The sequence below is a fragment of the Rhea pennata genome, chromosome 11, assembly GCF_028389875.1.
Source record: "Rhea pennata isolate bPtePen1 chromosome 11, bPtePen1.pri, whole genome shotgun sequence".
Lineage (NCBI taxonomy): Eukaryota > Metazoa > Chordata > Aves > Rheiformes > Rheidae > Rhea > Rhea pennata.
In genome coordinates, this window is record NC_084673.1 from 9,019,871 (window position 1) to 9,038,267 (window position 18,397).

General features: G+C 36.5%; 1 protein-coding gene across 1 annotated transcript in view; it reads right to left on the minus strand.

The window, feature by feature from the left end:
* LOC134145155 (protocadherin-11 X-linked-like) overlaps positions 1–18,397 on the minus strand; it is a 147,749-nt gene that overhangs the window by 21,670 nt on the left and 107,682 nt on the right. The window contains exon 2 of the mRNA XM_062584398.1: positions 7,596–7,794. Within this exon, the coding sequence (XP_062440382.1) occupies positions 7,596–7,794 (199 nt within the window). The remainder of the gene's footprint in view (positions 1–7,595; positions 7,795–18,397) is intronic.

Consider the following 18,397-nt stretch of genomic DNA (forward strand, 5'->3'; position numbering starts at 1 on the left):
GCCCAAGATTTATTATCTTTAACTAATGACAGTATCTTCCTATTTTTCCTCAAATTAGGCCTAATTGCTATACTATCTTTATAACTTAGCAGTGACAGATTAAAATGTTACTGTTATATTTCAACAGTATTATGGAATTAAAAGTAGACAAGATAAAAAAAATTAAAACACAATTTTGTGGTTGTTAAATGACGTTTCACCCCAGTGCCTCATCATCCTACCACTGCCTCATACAGCAGCTCTAACTCCCTCCTGACTCCTGAAATGCAAAAAAAGTATTTACAGTAAAACACTTGCTCAAAATCCAGGCATATCAGGATTATTTTATTGTGAAAAATTGGTATCTTAGCCACACTGTTCACACTCAAACAAATATTTTCAATCAAAAATACTTAGTCCCTTCAATTTGCTGCAGATTAATCCCACTTTCACTTGCTTTTCTGAGTGAAATTTACTGTGATCTTAGTGTCCAGCCAGAATTTGGGCAAGCCACTTAAAAAAACCAACGGGAACCTTACGAGTGGATTGGCAATCTCAAATATACTCCACTCAAAGATGACATGGGGGGGATTTCTGGCTCTTTGCGTTAGTGCAGACTAAGGATAAAAAATTGGCCCATCTCCAAAAATTTGCAATGTTTTTTAGTAATACACATATTACTGCCAAAGATTCTGTATCTTTCTTTATTTTAAGAAACCTTAACTTTTCTGTTGATTTTAAGTGCTTTGGGAAAGAAGAAATGTCCTAAAATGAATGACAATTTTCCCCTGCTAAACTTGCAAATGTTTTCAACATTGGAAACACAGGCAGTTTGGAAACCCTTAGTATATTTTTATTTAAATAATAATTCTCTCTCAACAATTTACATATACTTTCTATAAAATTATTCACTATATCCTTTCTTGTCAGTACTCAAAGACTGAAGATATTTTAAAATGGAAAATATGAAATACAAAAGCAGCAATACCAGAAGCACTGAAAGCCATACTCCTTGTCCATGGCCTTAATGACACAGTTAATAACTGGTGTTTTTAAGGAATGTCTTAATAAGTAAGTAAATAAATAAATAAAAATCCTCTCATCTGCCAGGACTCCCAGTCCCACATTTCAGGCAGGGAACAAGATACTCAAAGCTTCATAACTCCGCATTTCCTTGCGCCCCAGCAGGAGGGGCGAAGTCCAGCCGCCGGAGCGGCGTTACCGATGCTGATTAAAGAACGTGTTTCAGCCACGGGAGCGTTTCTGATGCTCAGACAAGTCAGCGCGTCAGAAAACCCAGCCATTTTCCCCTGGGAGAGGGAACGCACTATCAGCTGCCTGCCGTCAATATGCTACACGGACAATTTCCTCTTCGGAGGGACGCTAACAGACGGCAGGGTGCCGGCACGAGGCACGAAGGCGAGCCGCCCGCAGCCCTGGCGTGCCGGCTGCCCCGCGCCCGCGCCCGCAGCACAATTTAGACTCTGCAAACACATCCGCTGACAGCTTTGCTGCCGCAAGCACACGGGAGGGACCTCCCGGACCACCGGACGTAATCGCTGGATTATGGAGGACAATCTATTTGCCCCCTCACAAATTTATCAGGCTTTTCTTTAAAGCCAGTTGGTATTCTCCGTCCCCGCCACGACTCTTCCTCACTATTCTGCTGTTTGAAATCTTCAAATTTCTGGCCTCAGCTGTTTTATGGATAGAATTTATTTATTTGTCCTTGAGGCAACTCAGTCCTTCTTCTTGTCTACCTGAATCTCTCTTCCCCCATTCTCTAGTGTTACTGCCAGCTACTTGAAATCTTTCATAGTCCCTGACCAGCCTTTACTTTGCAATTTAAGCAAACCAATGTTAATTTCTTTCTCCATTTCATTCCCTTATTATTATTATTTCTTCACACCTGTTCCACTTCTCTAACATGGGTTGCCAACACTGTCCATAATATTTCAGTTTTGCAATACCTTGCATGAATATTTTTTTCCTGTACTAGGAATAATTCATGATTTTTCATGATCATATCAGGTACTGGTGATTTATAGATATCTTTGTAATACTCAGTTGTTTTTCTGTTTTCTTCATCCTCAGCTAGTGATATATGTACTAGTTATACATACCAGTTCCCGTGAGAAAGCTTTCAACTATTAGGTTTCAACTATTAGATTTCATCCCACTGCTCTTATTCCAAATCCTTAGCAAAATCCAATTCCTGTGCTATACATACGTCCTCCTCTGTATTTTCAGTGATACTTGGCTTTGAGTTAGCTGCATATTTCACTGCCGCCTTCCTACTTTTGCCTGGCTCTTTGTGGAAGATAATCCTGGAGAGCCAGAGACCACAAAAATCTCCCACAATAGGAACTTCCTAATTGTTTCCCTCTTACTCATATATTTTACCATTTTTCAATTCCTGTATTAATTAGTGTCTTTTCCTACTTCTATATTGTATCTATCTATCTATCCATCCCTATGTTTATCTTAGTTTCTTTCTTGACACTGTTTTATGATAGTGAAGCCTGACCCCAGTGCCGTTAGTTGCTCGGAAGCACGTTTCCCCTGACACCTAGTCTCTTACGATCACAGGCAAGTAAAGCAAACACTCTCAGTTTTGGGATCTTGAGATGACGATCATCTCCTCTCCTCCTCTGGAATACACTGAACCTACTCTTGGCTTCTAGTTCTTTTATCAGCAGGCTTCATCAGTCTGTCTTTGCTCTCCTCAACATCGTTCGCACCAAAAAAATAAGACAAGGTGAAACTGTTCTAATTTTGGGAAGAAATCTACATTATCTGTAATCCTGAAAAGATGTTGTTGTTGCTGCAAACCTCCTTCTTATGTAGCTATATAACCAGGGATTACTGTCTTAATTCCTTTTAAGGCTAACTGTCTTCAAGTCAGTTGATCACTTAAAGCCAGCATAAGCTTTGCCTCAGCCACTCATTTACTCTTCTTTGCTGTCCAGCTGTAGTGTCTCATGTAAAGAACGTAACTGGGGAACTGACCCGCTTAAAAACAACTTTCTTCCCCCAGGTTAGGTTGAACACATTAACTCTTCTATCCAGTTCACCAAGTAATTCTGCAAGCTCTTGCACTGCCACAAGAGAAGGTGCAATTGGAAGATGCAAACAAGCAGTCATCTGGCAACATGAGCTTAAAGTGACCACCAAGTTACAGTGCAAATCAGCTAGCCTTTTGGGCATCCTTTCCTTAGCTTTACATCTTCTGATTTTCAAGACAACTTTCTCAGTTTATTAGACTTTTCCCCCTTACTTGTAAGATCTTAATTCATGTTAAATATCCTTATCGAGTTCTCCCTCCCCTTGAGATGCAAGCTTCCTCCTATTCAAAATCCTGAAATCTCAGTGTAATTATCTCATTAACTTGTCCCTTAATTTTGCAATGGCTTTGTTTATACTTGCATTTTGCTTATGTGAAATAATTAAAATTATTTAATTGAAGATTACCTTCTGCAAACAACTTTTATGGCTTTTTTCCCAATACTTCTATCATATTTCTCTTACTCTGTCCAATTTCTTAGCTGAACTGTACATATTGGATATCCTTCAAATGAAAGTAGGAGAATTACTTCTTCTAGAAATACATAATATACATATCATAATATGGAAAGCTTAATAACCACTATTTTAAAGCAGTTTCTTAAAGAGCTAGACCTGTACCTCTAGTGAAAGAAACCAACCTTAACATGGAAACATGTTTACATGTTAAATCATGTAAACATGCCAGCTACAGCCAAGGGGAGCTCTGTTGCCCTGCGAGGAGACACAGCTCCAGCGTCCCAACAACCACTCTCCCTCAAGAGCTTAAGAGGAAGCATCAGTGCCCCAAAACTCTGTGAGACAGAGGAAAGGGAGAGTGCCACTAAATTTCTTAACAAGGCATACAATCATTATTTAAATCATTATTTAAAGCGTTATTTAAAAACCAATTTCAAGCACTTGGGATTTACATGTGTACATTGGCTCAATCTATCTTAATTCTGCCTCTGTCTATTCATACATTACATCTTTTTACCCAATATTTCGTAAGATGCAGTTTTCCCCATAAAATAGCCACATTGGCTGGACACATAGGACAAAATCAGCTCTCTGATTGCTGCTCCTGACATTTCCTTAGCAACTAAAATATGTAATATAGTAATATGGTTGTATGTAGAATTCTACTATTTTTTTTTTTTGAAAAAGGTATGCTATAAAATAAAGCTGCTTCAGTTTGCTTTAGACATTTAAAACTGTTCCATTTTCTGGCTTTTTACACAGTAAACTCTCAATACTGCACTAGCACTTTTTTCTCGTATGATAGATTTTAAATACATTCTCTTGTATTGTTAAATTTTGCCCTTGCAGTTGCATTCACTGTAAATGGTGTGGAAGTCAAAGAGAACTAGGGTTTCTTGCAACATCTTCACTAGTTTGAGCAATTTATCAGCAGAAAGGAAACAGATTGAGCACAGAAAAAGCTGGTATTTTTTAAATACCACATACATTAGTGCTCTTGCTTAAGGATAACTTTCTCTACAAATCTACATGCAAGTTTATATTACTATTGACTTAGCATGACAGAGTTTATTGGCAGCTGTTCCTTATGAACCATCTACAGCACTGCATGTTATTAAAAAGTGTTTTTTTTGAGGTGGCAACTAAATTAAGAAAAGACAAATCATTTTAAATGGTCTCTTTCTAACTTTAATTAGTATAGTCAATTAATTTTAAAGGTGATCTTAAAAATTGCTCATAGTTTTCTAACTACTTTATTCTTACAATAATTCTTTCTCCTCACTTCTGTCCTGCTTGGATGTGAATTTGTAAGGCTTCGTCTCAGCTTTTATTATTTTAGTTTTACCAATATAGGATTCTTTTTGGTGTTTTGTAATAAGTGTATTGCTATTGCTAATAAATGGATGCTTCCAAAATAAAACATTTCTAATATTACAGACAAAAATAAAATCAAAGAACTGCATTTAATAAAAGCAAGAGGGAGAAAACATGTGCAAGTATATCTCTGTGTAACGTATCATTTGTCATCAGCATTCAATAAGCCATTTAATGTCATACTGTGCTCTAGGCACCATCGAAGTTGTTTCATTCCACATTATCTGTTCTGTTGGCAAAGGTTTGCTAAATCACTGCCAGCTGATTGATCAGGCTTAATATTTAAGACATTGTTTCCGATTAAGATGGGTAAAGATCTTGAGATGGAATGAAGGTCCTGCTTAATCTGTTGTACGAATTCAGGTATCTACCCATATAACCTGATGGTATGTTCATCCACTCTCTCCTTTCACATTTTGGTCCATGAAATAGAAATATTTTGAATATATCATTCAATTTCGAATCAGATTAAAAATTAAAACAAAATCAAAAAAAAAATAACGTTTGCAGAGGAAATCATTAGTTCAGCATGGTTTTCACTCTTTCACTATATTGACTAAGTTTGTCATACATGCACAAATGAATGAAATGAAGCTCATGCTGAAAATACTCATGAATCAGCATGAAAGTTATATTGGTTGCTCTTACCTACCTACACCAAGCTACTTTTCAGCAGTGTGTCATTTAACTAAAAATACACTTCTCTTCCTCTTTTATTTAATTGTATGCACAAAACAGATTACAATTTATATCCACTTGTTTTTGTGCCACTAATTATTGTCATCAATATAAGCATAAAATACTTATGAATGGCAAACTATGTTTTTCACACTGTAGGCATCACTCTGTATTGTATCAACTAGATTATTTCAATAAGATATAAGTTAGAAAAGGAAAAAACTCACACAACACAAATGCTAATTATACTGTGATTTCAAGTTTAAAACTGAACTGTCAGATAATTAGGTAATTAAATTTTCTTCAAACTTCACACATGAAAAGACATCAGTTGTCTGCTTAGTGCACAGTGATAAGTGTCAATGATATCCAGATGTCAAAGTATTTTTAGACTTAGGACAACATTCTGAAGACTTACGATCCATATTTCTTCTGAAATTGTAAAAACTGGCTTTAAAAAGCACTGACAAGTCCAAAAACCGGGTTTAAAAACCACTGAGACTCTTTTAAAATGGCAAGACAGCATCCACATGCCTGCTCTAACAATTTCTCATACCCCAGGTCCTATTTCATGACCTCTGCATAAGAGGACTCAAATGCTGATTTCATGTACATCCTGCTCACTTCAGTCAAGCATGAATATCACGGTTATAAATAACAGAAGGAGAAGGGAGTTGGAAAGTAAGCTCATACCATGAATATGCATAGAAAAAGTAGCAAATATAATGCATATTAGAAATTTGCTTTGACTATATTTGCAGCCCTGAAGAGTCTTGTTCTGTGGAGAATTTGGCTTGACTGCATGCAATGTTCTTAGGGGTATATTGCAATCTAGCAAATATAAACACAAGCCAAAAGCAAACCATGGATTATATTTTGAATGGAGTATTGAAAACTTGTACTGGTTCTTGTCAACAGGCTATCTACTTGGAAAACAAATATTCTGGCATTATTTCAGGAACAATGCATCTTAACACGGTTTTGAAAGCCTGAGATCGAGGATCTCCACTTAATAGTTCATGAGCTAAAGGAAAGCAATATACGGAATGCATCTGGGCAGATGAACCTCTCAGACTCCAGTCTCGAGCAGCACAAGGCAAAGATGACAGTGTGATTTCCAAAAGCCAGGCTGAATTTGTCAGAACCAGCTCAAAGGCAGAGGCAATAATCTCTGCCTGACAGAGGCTGCATTTGTCTGCGCAGAGGTACAACTAACCTCTAACAGAGCTATTTCAAGTGTGTAGGGCTTATTAATTCATTCTTCATGATATATGAAAGCAGCTAAAGTACAACTTTCAGGCCAAGTTGAGGCCAGAACAGCTGTATTTGCAAATCATTTTCTAGGCTACTAACAATGTCTCAGAGACCTCTTTACCAATGGCATGTTTCATTTTAATCCAGACACAAACAGCCCATGGATAATTAACAAGAGTCTCTAACTGGCCATCACAGTCAAGTCAGAGAAAGCAGTAACTGTAGTTCTAAAACGGTCTGGACTTCACCTAGATTTTGCAGAACTGTTTTCAATGTCCTAAAAAACCACTGATAACTGCAAAATTAAGTAACAGACAAACTCTTCTGAGACAGTTACTACATATCACAGCTGCTCGCAAAAGACAAATCAAGAAACCCTTATTTCTAAAGAACTACTGTGACTTTGCAGAACTACGTATTATCCAGAAGTTCTTCCTGTTGGAACAAAATAGAGCACAGGGTAGGGCAAGGATTTAAAAAAGCATCAGGTTCCACAGAGCCGTGACCATGGCTGTAAGGGCAATGACGTTAACCTCGTCAGAAAGCTCACGTGTGTATAGCACAGCAGATCCATAAAAATACCAAGTAATCCAGAATTCTTAAGAGTAACTCAAGAGTGTTTCATTTCCAATAGTCAGACTTATTTTGAACTTCTAGAAAAACAGGGTGTTTGGGTTTCTTTGCCATATTAAAAATCAACATTCTTTCTCAATCACTGCCTTAAAAACAAGCCCACTTTTGATATTTAAACAATTTAATGACAAACGTAACCGGAGATCATCACTTACTGGACTCCGGGTCTGAGTTGCCGTCTCCTTCTGTCCGGCTGTTGGGTGAAGCTTGTTCATAGTACTCCTCCTGGGGGAAGCCAAGGGGCAGAGGGTGTGATGCGCTGGCACTGCCGTTGGGCTCATGGTCTCCAAGCCCACTGTCACTGCAGCTTTCCTGGGAGCCATCTGGTAGGTGAAACGTGACACGGCGCTGAGACTACAAGGAAGGAAGAAAATTATATGGTTTCTACTACAGTATCAGTAATTGCTTAATGCAACCAATTTAGGAAATGTATTATTTCAGCTATCTGCTGAAGATGCATTATCTATAGTTGTGCACAATTTCAGGCTTTCATGAACAAGCAGCCTTGCTTTCAAACCCGCTTCACTTGACAGCAGAGCTTTTTTCCTGTTTTTTAAAACTGTAAGCCCTGATACAAAATGAAAGACACCTCACACTAAAGAGATTCTGTCAGACTTCACAGGTCTTTGGATGCCTTTTGTATATTGACTTGGAGATTTCAATCACTATTTGAGGCTCAATTTATTTCTCTGCTAAGTTTTCTATTTTATTAAAAAAAAATTCTTGCCTATTAAAAGCTTGCTTCACACTTTTGGGCCTAAAAATGCGCCATACTTCTAATGTTGTTCTGGTTTTCTAAGCCAAGGAAAGAACAATAACAATCCTTATGGATTGAAAACAATTTTAATAGATTTTACACATTTAAACCATTAAATGAATTACAAGTAAATTCTACTACTTTTCTTCAGATGTTTCACTACAACCATTTTGATTTCAATTATACTACAGATCTATATCTTAACAGTAAAAGGTTTCAACCTGGGAAACAGAGAGAACTGAGAAAGCGAAGACATCATGACACAACTGTTTACTTGAAAAAAGGGCCAGGTGAATCGGAGAACGTTTTCATTACTACCTAAGAGATTTTGATTTGAGTGCTGAGTAACTAAAATGTAAATCTGTCCAAGTATTAAAAGACAATCTACAAGCAAGCAAATACAGAGACTCTCCTGGTTGTTTCTCAGGAACACAAAAGAATAAGGTTCAGAAAAATAGAAGACAATTCAAAACATTCTTAGCTTAATACTATTCAAAATCTCATTTGAAAGCCCATGAAAAACTGCCAATTCCAGAATCACTGGGATTAGTATTGCCAGAGATTAACTTTCTGATGCAATTATGCAGAAAAGTATGTACTGTGTTTATAACACAGCAGATGTTGTCGGAGATCCCTATAAGCTTGGTCCTTATAAGTGACAGTGTTAAACAATCATGAAGTTTGTGCTTAAAAAAAAAAAAAAAAAAAAAAAAAGTTTGTCTATTTTTAAAATCTCTATTACTGTGACATTATTACATACGCCCAAAGACAGCTTTTGTACACCACAGTACAGCCAAGAAAATGGCAAGACCAACTTTACCTATGTCATTCCTGACAGATGTTTGTCAAAACTGTTCTTAAAAGCTACCAATAAGAAATTCACAGCTTTTCTAGAAAATCAATTCCAGTGCTTCCCCATTACCACTGAAGAGGTTTTCTTCTAATGTCTAACTTGACTCTCTCTTGTTACAAAATAAATCACTGCTTCGGTTCCATCCATCACTGTCTGGTTATACCCACTCATCGTTTTGATATTTTATCACTTCACTCTACTTTAGAATAAACAGATCTTATTATTTCAGTCTTCCATGTGTCTTCTCATCTTTCCTACTGCTCTCCCCTGTGTATGTGCTCATGTGTATATGCATTTTTGTGCACTGCTCAAAATTGGTTACAGGACTTCAACCAAGACCTTTAAAGTGTAGCGCAGCACAGAAGGATCATTTCCCATCGCCTGCGGCATCCAACTCTACAGGTTTCACCACTGCTTTGCCTTTTTTATGGCAGCAAAACATGTTCGCCCTGCAGACCACTACAATGCCTAGCTGCTTTTTCTAAGGATTTTTTGCCAGTTGGACCTTCTACAGTCTGTGCAACTGACTATCGGTGCCTAAGCGCAGCACTCAGCACTCATTCTTTTGGATACGATCTTGTTTTCCCAGGTGATTTCTTCCATGTCCTCAAGCACATTTTGCATTCTTACCCTGCTTTCTGATACAGCTCAGTAGGTTTATCAAACTTGCAGACATTAGAGAGTCTACCTCATCATGCAGATCTTGAAGAAAAATTAACCAATGAAAGAATCTGTTGAGGATCCCTGAAAACCCCAGCACAGAACTACACGGTGGCACGTAGGACAGAAAGGAGAGAGGAGATACCTCTGGGGACTGCAGAAGGGGCCCTAGAACCCACTGGAAAAAAATTCAGATGGTGAAAAATCCAGAGCTGATTAGCACACCCATACACATTTTTGGTTTGACCAGAAGAATTTTATTAATTAACAATAAAGCTACCTGTCTGCAGCTGTTTCCACAGCCTCAGCTGGCCCCCCGGAAGGCCATCAGGGTTAGCGTACCTTCTCCTCCTGCCTGCGACTTTTTTTGTACCGCAGACATCACCATGGGACTACGTGGGCTGTCTCTACACAGTCCAGAAAAACAGACAGTTTCACAGAAATTACTAACACACCTTTGACCTTCATCCTGTCCTACTCCTTATTCATCAATTGCTTCCAGACCCCTATTTACACTAGCGTTGTCAGTACATTGTTATCTGGAAATCTGAAAAACTGCACTTCTGTTGAGTTGATCCAGCAAAAATATTCCCATGATGTTTCTGATTTACTCTCTGTATAAAAAACTGCCTCTAGGTTGTACGTAAGTATAATTAGTGCATCTGGAAATTGAATATATTATTTCACATATTTTTCTTAAATGTGACCTTGAGCAACATCAATTACGTTTACAATATTTATGAATAATCAAACTTTCTTGCATAAACTGTTCAAAAAACCTTTATTTATTTACTTAATTTTACATTGCTTTTGTTGTGCTGGGCACTGTGTATGTGCTATTTGGCACCCATGCTGGAGTAAATCTACTCACTTTCAAGCTCCTAGTGAACTATAAAATATTCTTTAGAAGCTATTACCCCAAGTTTTAGATTTAGATACCAGTATTAGCTTTCAAGAAAGACTGAGAATGCAGTGGTTACTATTTAGTACAACAGGGAGTCATTACGTTTAAACATATGAATTTTCTGTTCATAGTTTGTAGTCAAAATACAGCAGAATTTCTTCAGAAAATGACAGTGACTTTCTAGTCTCCTTCACTAATTCTTTTATTAATTGCCTACTCCAGAGAGAAGAAAAAAAGAAAAAACTAAGCCAAAACAAAATTAAAGCCCTCAACAAGTAACCCTCATACACAATAAAAGATTGCTTGCAAATATTTAGTTACAGAAACTGAGACACTATTACTAGCAAAGATAGAAACATATGATATAAAATAAACTGGCATCAGCTAAAGGCTCATGATTTTTAATTTGACAATGTCCCTGAATATGTCACACCTGATAATACTGATGACAAAGCACTTACTTCAGAAAGAATTTATCAAGATGAAAGAAAAAAAGCAGCTATTTCTCAACATAACAGTGCTGCCATTTTCCTAATTCATGCAGACATCAGACAATGATCTGGAACAAGTCATTCTAACAAAATTTTGCCAAAAGCTGGGACTTATCTTCTGTCACATTTATTTTGGAAATTTCCTCCTTGAGGCATTTAAATTTCAATTTATAAGATTACAAAATATCCTCAGACTCCAGCTGTTTTTCTGTTTATCTCCAAAGAGAGTTAACACTGACAATAATAGAATAACAAGGATTATAGTTTGTTTTATTTATTTGACTGAAAGTTAGCATATTTTTTCTAAAAGACAAGAGAAAAATACAAGCAGTACCATTATATATTCTTACTGGATTCCAAAAACATTGATGTAGAATGAAAACTCCAGAGAAACTTGTAGTACAGGCAATTAGAATGGTAGCTGAAAATAAATTGAAACTTTAAGGAAAAAAATGTACAATGTTCTCTAGTTTATCTGATATATTTATGTGATAAATATACTGTGATTCTGTGATATTTAACAATATTGAATCATTCTTTATGGCTATGAAAAGAGACTTTTGCTTCCAGGGATGTCATAAGCCCAGTCACAAATCCTGTCAGAGGTCTCATTTGGCATCCAAGAACGAAGTGCGTTTTGTAAAAGCAGAATATGTCTGGAGGGAATTATCTCAGAAATCCTCAAACCTTTTACTCTCATTACTGAAATTTATATGAAGACTGATCAAAGCCTCAAACTATTCTGTGCTCAATCTTTCACTACAATAATTAGACTGTGGCAGTGGGAATAATAAAAGATGAGTCTAAGTAAATAGCTTTGGATACACTGAAGAGATGATTTCTGGAATTATACACCAGGGGTTAGCCAATTTATAATCAAAAACTGAAAAAAAGGTAATATAAAAACCGGCAGATATCAACTGAGGAACATTAAACTATTAACCTTATTATCTTCATTCACTGAAGCAAATGAATATCCTTTTAAAATGAGATCCTAAAGAAAAAGAAATATTACTTTTAAGTTGTGTTGAATTAATTATGTTATTTTGATGATAATTCTGATTTAAAACAGATCTTATTTAGGAGATGCTCTAAGATTGCATGGAAACAAGAGAAAAGGACTATTTCAAATTTCTTCTGCACTGTTAGGCAGTCAGTGAATAAGGAAGTGATCAAAACATATTTTTAATTTTAAATCTATTGTTTGCTATTAATATTCATTTTCTCAGTGTGTTATGCCCTTCAAAGGCCAGGAAAGTGTGAAATGCATATCATAAACAACTTGACAACAACATCCTCAGTAGTGGCCAATAGTCCTTTCTCAACAGTTCTTAAAAGAATATCACTACTCGAACTATAATTTCCAGCTCAAAACTTTTTATACTTCACTACAACTTTTGTACCGTAACTACCATTTTTTGTTCCATATGCTTTGATGGACACACACAGAACTCAGCTACTATCAAGGTTAAATTCTCAGAATCATATAAAAACAAACAGCTTAAAAGGATCCAACTCTCACCCGATAGGAAACAAGTCATTGCATTGGAACTCAAGAAATAAATAAAAGCCACTATTTTTTCCTTCTCTAAATTTATTAGGGTAAATTATTGTTATTACAGCCCAAAGAGTTTCCACCAGTTGTTTTACTACTCTGTGTTTCACGTACTTATTGTTGCTCAGAGCAGTAAATCTAACTTAATATATCAAGAGAGTACTTTTAAAGTACATCTCACAATTTTAAAGATATGGCATTCATGGAATTTTCTTTTTAAAAGATTAATTAAAACCAGGATTATGTGAATTAGTCCTTTCAAGATTTGAAATTTTCTCTTTTCCACAGAAAATACAGTTCAGGTTCCTGGGTATTCCTTCTTTAGGTGGAGCACGTCAAATCAAAAAATGGATGCCAAATCAGACTTTCACCCTGAAGTTGTTTGTGAAATGAAGAGTTTTTTTTAAAACAATATCAACAAACCTGTAAAACACAATAAATAATTCTGGCTTTGTTTAGTTCCAGCTCAACCAGGGAATCTTACCCTTTTCTCAACTAATCTGAGCATTTTCTGCTCTAAGAAATCTCTTCCAGATCATCCCCTGAACTTCAATTAAGTAGACAAATAGACAGGAGCTTTTAATAGCTCACTTTAAAACATCATTATCTGATCTAGAGTCATTCTCAGGAGTCAGAAGCGCAACGTTTATAGAACTCCTTCCCCAAAGGGGCTGCGGATGGAAGGTTTGCACGGGTCAGGCAGAGCGCTCCACTGCGGGCTACGCTAAGTCGAGCCAGGTAACACCTTCACTCGGAAACAGTCCGAGACCAGGAGTGCGAAGAGGGAATCTCATGTATTCTTGCCCTCTTTTTACTCTTCCCTAGGCACGTTTGTAGACACTGCTGGGTACAGCCTAGATGACGTTTTTGTCTTCACCACTATGCTACTGATAGTCACTGCTGGACAGAGGATTACAGGAAGGCTACGCTATGGTATTATCAAAGCCATGCAGCAGTCTGTGCCAACTTCTATACACAACAGAAAACTCACCATGAACAATTCTTCAGCTGCAGCTCAACACTTTTGCCTTTATAGCTGTATGGACCTTTAATTTGAATATAGAAGCACTAAAATTTACTCCTTCTTATTCAAATTGGGCCACTTCACTGCATTATCCAGATTATGCTGTAAAGGACAAAAGATGAAATCTAGCACATTATAACACAGCACACTGTGTTTGTTATTCAAATTTGAATAACTTCGAAACTGTTAGCAGCAATAATCTATATTTTTTTCAGAGCATCTATGAAGATATTCAACAGTCTCAGGCACCATTATCAGGTACAACTAGAAACACCCCATTAATAATGAAATTGCTATTGTAATCACCTCCTATGATCCAGTGGTTGTATTTTAATTTCTTCAATATGGTCTGCACTGATCGTGCATCGGACTATTTTTTTGAAGAGTAAGATGAAGGGCTTCTCTATTGGGGTGGGTACTGCCCATCAGTGTAACAGTATTCAGCTAACTTGACTATTGTAAAATCAAGTCCAAGCTTAGTATACATTAAAATCAGCTTTTTTCTTTTCTCACATAAAAAAGAAAAAAACCTCCAAACTATTGCCAATATTGTCACCAACCTTACATGTCATCTCATAAAGATCAAGCTTGTTGAACAAGCCCTCCTTTTTATTAAACAAGTTCAGCTGCATTAGCTACTGTCCTCTTTATTGATTACATCCCTGCAAGCTTCTAATTTTCTTCATATTTGTCAAGTCAAACAGATCTACTGTTTCCCAGTTTACCATATTTATCCTTTTAATATTGACAAGACACTACATTTTCAGATGCCTAAAAATCCAGAAATCCAGGATAAACCTAAGTGGTTCAGAGAACTCCTTTAGGTATTCTTGCTGTAAATTTATCTAGTCCTCTTGATTTAAACCTCTTTAACATTAACAACTGATATCGTACATCCTCACTAATTACAAATAGAAAATAGAACATCTGGCTTCTTTCTAAAGAACAGAAAGCACTGATAAATAGTTTTACTGTTCTGCCCTGTCATTAATGATATAACTGTTCTGGAGTTCTAGGAGACAGGGAAATAGTCCTAGACTTTCACTCATTCTCGATTTAAAGAACTCCTCCCACTTAATTAATTTATGTAGATACAGGAAGCATAAGCCATTAATTTCCAAAAGGCAAAAGAAAGCTTAGTTGGCTGCCCCAGATCAATGGTGGTTAAATAGGGATGATTATCCTAGGCAACAGTTTTGAAATGAAAGGCTTCCTACTGCCACAGCAAAACAGTGGGAGAGAAGGTTTCCCTTTGCCTGCACAAATGGAAGTTAAAGGTGTCATATCATAGGTGTCATATGGCTGAATTCTCTCATGCAAGCACTTGGCTCAAGTGAAGAGAAGTGAACTTGGAAGCTTATACTGTACTTTTATCAAAAATGTTCAGGGTCCTTTTTCAAAGCTATACTTACCAGCTCCTAAATTAATTTATTAAAGGCATGTGAAATTTTACCTAACTGACAGAGAGTAAAAGCTTCATACAGTTCAGATACTACATATTGTAAAAGAATACAAAAGAATTTTGTGAAACCTTTCTTCAGGTAGGTAAAGTAGCATAAAAACTTTTACCGTGACATCCTTTACGAAGCAAATGTTCACTGATACCATGCTTCACTGATGTGAATAAAAACTAAGTTGCTACTCTAACTTTCCTCTTGCCACAGACAGGCCATGAAACACCTTGATTGTCCAACTCATTGCTGAACAACATCTTGCTGATAAACCTGTAACTTCACAGATTTCCGACTGAGACCCTCAGTGGGTGTTTATTTTCAGAGTTGAATCCTCTCTCTAGCAAAAGCTATACCTAATATGCCATTTTCCGTCAACATTTAACATGTAAATTCTTTTTTTTTCATTTCTCAGCATAACAAAGAACTGTAATAAAAGAGCAAATAAAACTGAAAATAACATTTAAAGCACTGTCAAACATTTTATTTAGCTTTTGAAAGGCAGTTATTGTATGCTAACTAGATGTCAAAATGATAGTTGAAAGCATGCTTTTTAAACTTTAATTCATGTAAGTCTTCAATTTGACATGTGATTAAATAAAAATTACACAGGAAAGATGCACTACAGTTATGCTGTTGCTAAGGCTGAGAAATTGGAAAGTTTTTTCTTAGTTTTAACTTTTTTATTCGCTTATCGCTTTCCAGGTTATCATCTTTAATATATTATCTTGAATGCTTGATTTCTGATAGACAAAGCAGTTTTTGTTAAGTGAAGATAATAATAATAAATAACAACATAGAAACATTTTTGCAATATTTGACATCACTTAGCAGAAATATTTATAAGGTGCTACTGCAGTTCTGAATATTTATTTTAAGAGCAACACTATTGCTTACGTAGTAATATATTAGTGTTAAATACAGAAATAGAGCAGAGTTTATATTTTCATAAATGTACATAACACTCCAGCTCTAGTTTCATTCTGTAAATTTATACATTTCAGTTGTGGTTCAGATAGATATATTTTGTCTTTCTTCAACTATTAGGTATAGATTTACGGAACAGCAAGTGTTGTTCTAGTGACTTACTCACTGACCTCCAGCCCCTACTTTTGCATTGTATTAGTCAAGGCTAAACCATTAAGTGCAAGCACGATGAGGCTATCAGAGCTACAGAAACCTGGAAGAAATCTCAAGAACATGATTCAATTTCCATTTTCAGTATTTTTCCATTCAGTTTTTCATTTAAAGGTCAATTCTTTGTGAAGCAATACCATGTGCATGTAACTTCACAAGGCATCATAAGCGCTCACTTGAAAAGGCTTGAAAATACACCTTCCTCATTTCCAGCAGAGCTATTTGTATTAGTGTTTCCCAGGAAAATGGACCTGAATCTGATTTTGGTTCTTCATATTAAATTTAGAAAATCTGCTGAAGTCATAGAAAAACATGCTCAAGGTATATTCTCAAACCTGCTGCACAAGTAGTTGTGCATCACTTAAGCTTCATTTCATCCTAAAAAATAAATCTTGGCTCTAGAAAATTTGTGCCTGAAGGTGCGCACTGGCACATCTCCACCTTAACAGAGATACCTCTACCTTAAAAGGCTCCTGGGCAACCTGGATTAGTCCAGAGAAGTGCAAGCACTCTCTTTGCTACTCTCTGTGGCAGTATTTCCTTGCCATATTCATCCTTGTGTCCTTTAGCAAATATCATTTCACCACCTAAATTACCCCTTCTTAATTTTAAATTTGCAGTACTTTGACTATCTAAGGTCACCTATCTAACATGGATTCTCATGGCAATAATTAGTCCACCTAATAGTCAAGGAAAGGGTAAGAAAATATAAAGATTATAAAAGAAAAGATAAAAATAAATCTCTAGAGTTTTTAAGTATGACACCTTTTATTAGCATTACACACACTGAAGTATAATTGTATAGGACAACATGCCCTGGATCACGGAAACTTGAAGCAGAAGAGGGACCCCTGAGAAGAATCCAAGAGAAGTTTCAGGGTCACAACATCTACGTTGAAGTTAAGTCTCACATTTGGAGTAAAACTTTGGTCTGGCAACTTGAAAGGTATTTCACATACTGAAATAAAGGCTTTTTATTGTTGTTATGATTGGGCTGGTAGGCTTTGTTTTTTTTTCCAATATTCTACTATCTTAAATAAGAAAGATGCTATGGGATAAATGTCACTGAGTGAATACTATTGCAATACTCTGCCATTTCAAATATCACTTTTTAAATCTCTCTGTTGTTTTAACCAAAGCATTACACTTATTTAATTTGATTAAAACCAGAAAAATCCCATTTGCATCTCTATTTTTCACAGCTTACATTTTGCCGTACTATTTTCACAGCTTGTACTGTCAGGTTAATAATAAGCTTTTGACTGTTATTTACAGTAAAAACGCATGAAATATTCAGAATTACTGCAGTGAGTTGAGCTACAGTCTACTGATGCACTCCTGAATGGATGTCTACTATATATTTTTGAAAAGAGGAAAATTTTATGATATTAAGTGCTGTATTGTATCATTGATACTATCCTTTGCTCTTATAGAGCTATGTCTCTGCAATTGTTCTTTCAGGTAATCAGAATATAAATCTGTCTCTCAGAATTCACTACTTGTATAATTTCAGCACAGCAAAATAGGCCATTAGCCTTCCTTTGTTCCTTAAATCTTACTAGTTTATTTCCATATCCAAAGCAGTCATTCTTTGTGAATATTAAGATTACTTACTGTTCTTACTTCATGAAACAACAGGTTACTGAAGTAATGTGGCAAATGTTAGTTTGCATAAAGAAAATACAATTCTGGACGAGAAGAGAAGACAGACTCTAGCTGAAGTTTGAGGAAAGTTGTTTCCTTAGAGAACGAGCTAAAAGCAGTTGTCTTCAGCTAGAGAGCGGCCCACCGGCCCGCAGCGAGACCGCTGCTCCTGCGGCTGCCCGAATTCCCAACCAGCCAGGACTTACAGGACTTACTCTGCGCCCCTGGGCTGCTCTACACAAAAATGCTGCTGTTGAGCTGGGTGAGAGAACACCTACGCTAAAGCCATGCAAAACAAGCAGAAACAAAGGCAGAAAAGAAGTTGCTGGCTTAGTACCTCAAGTTTCTAAGGAGTCAAGAGAAAGGTACTAATGCAAAAATGTATGAAACACCAAGAAAATAAAGTTGGGATGTCAGCAAAAGTGAGGATCAGGCAGCTGCAGCAGGCAATGAAGCCAGCTCTTCCTCACCGGCGGGAGGC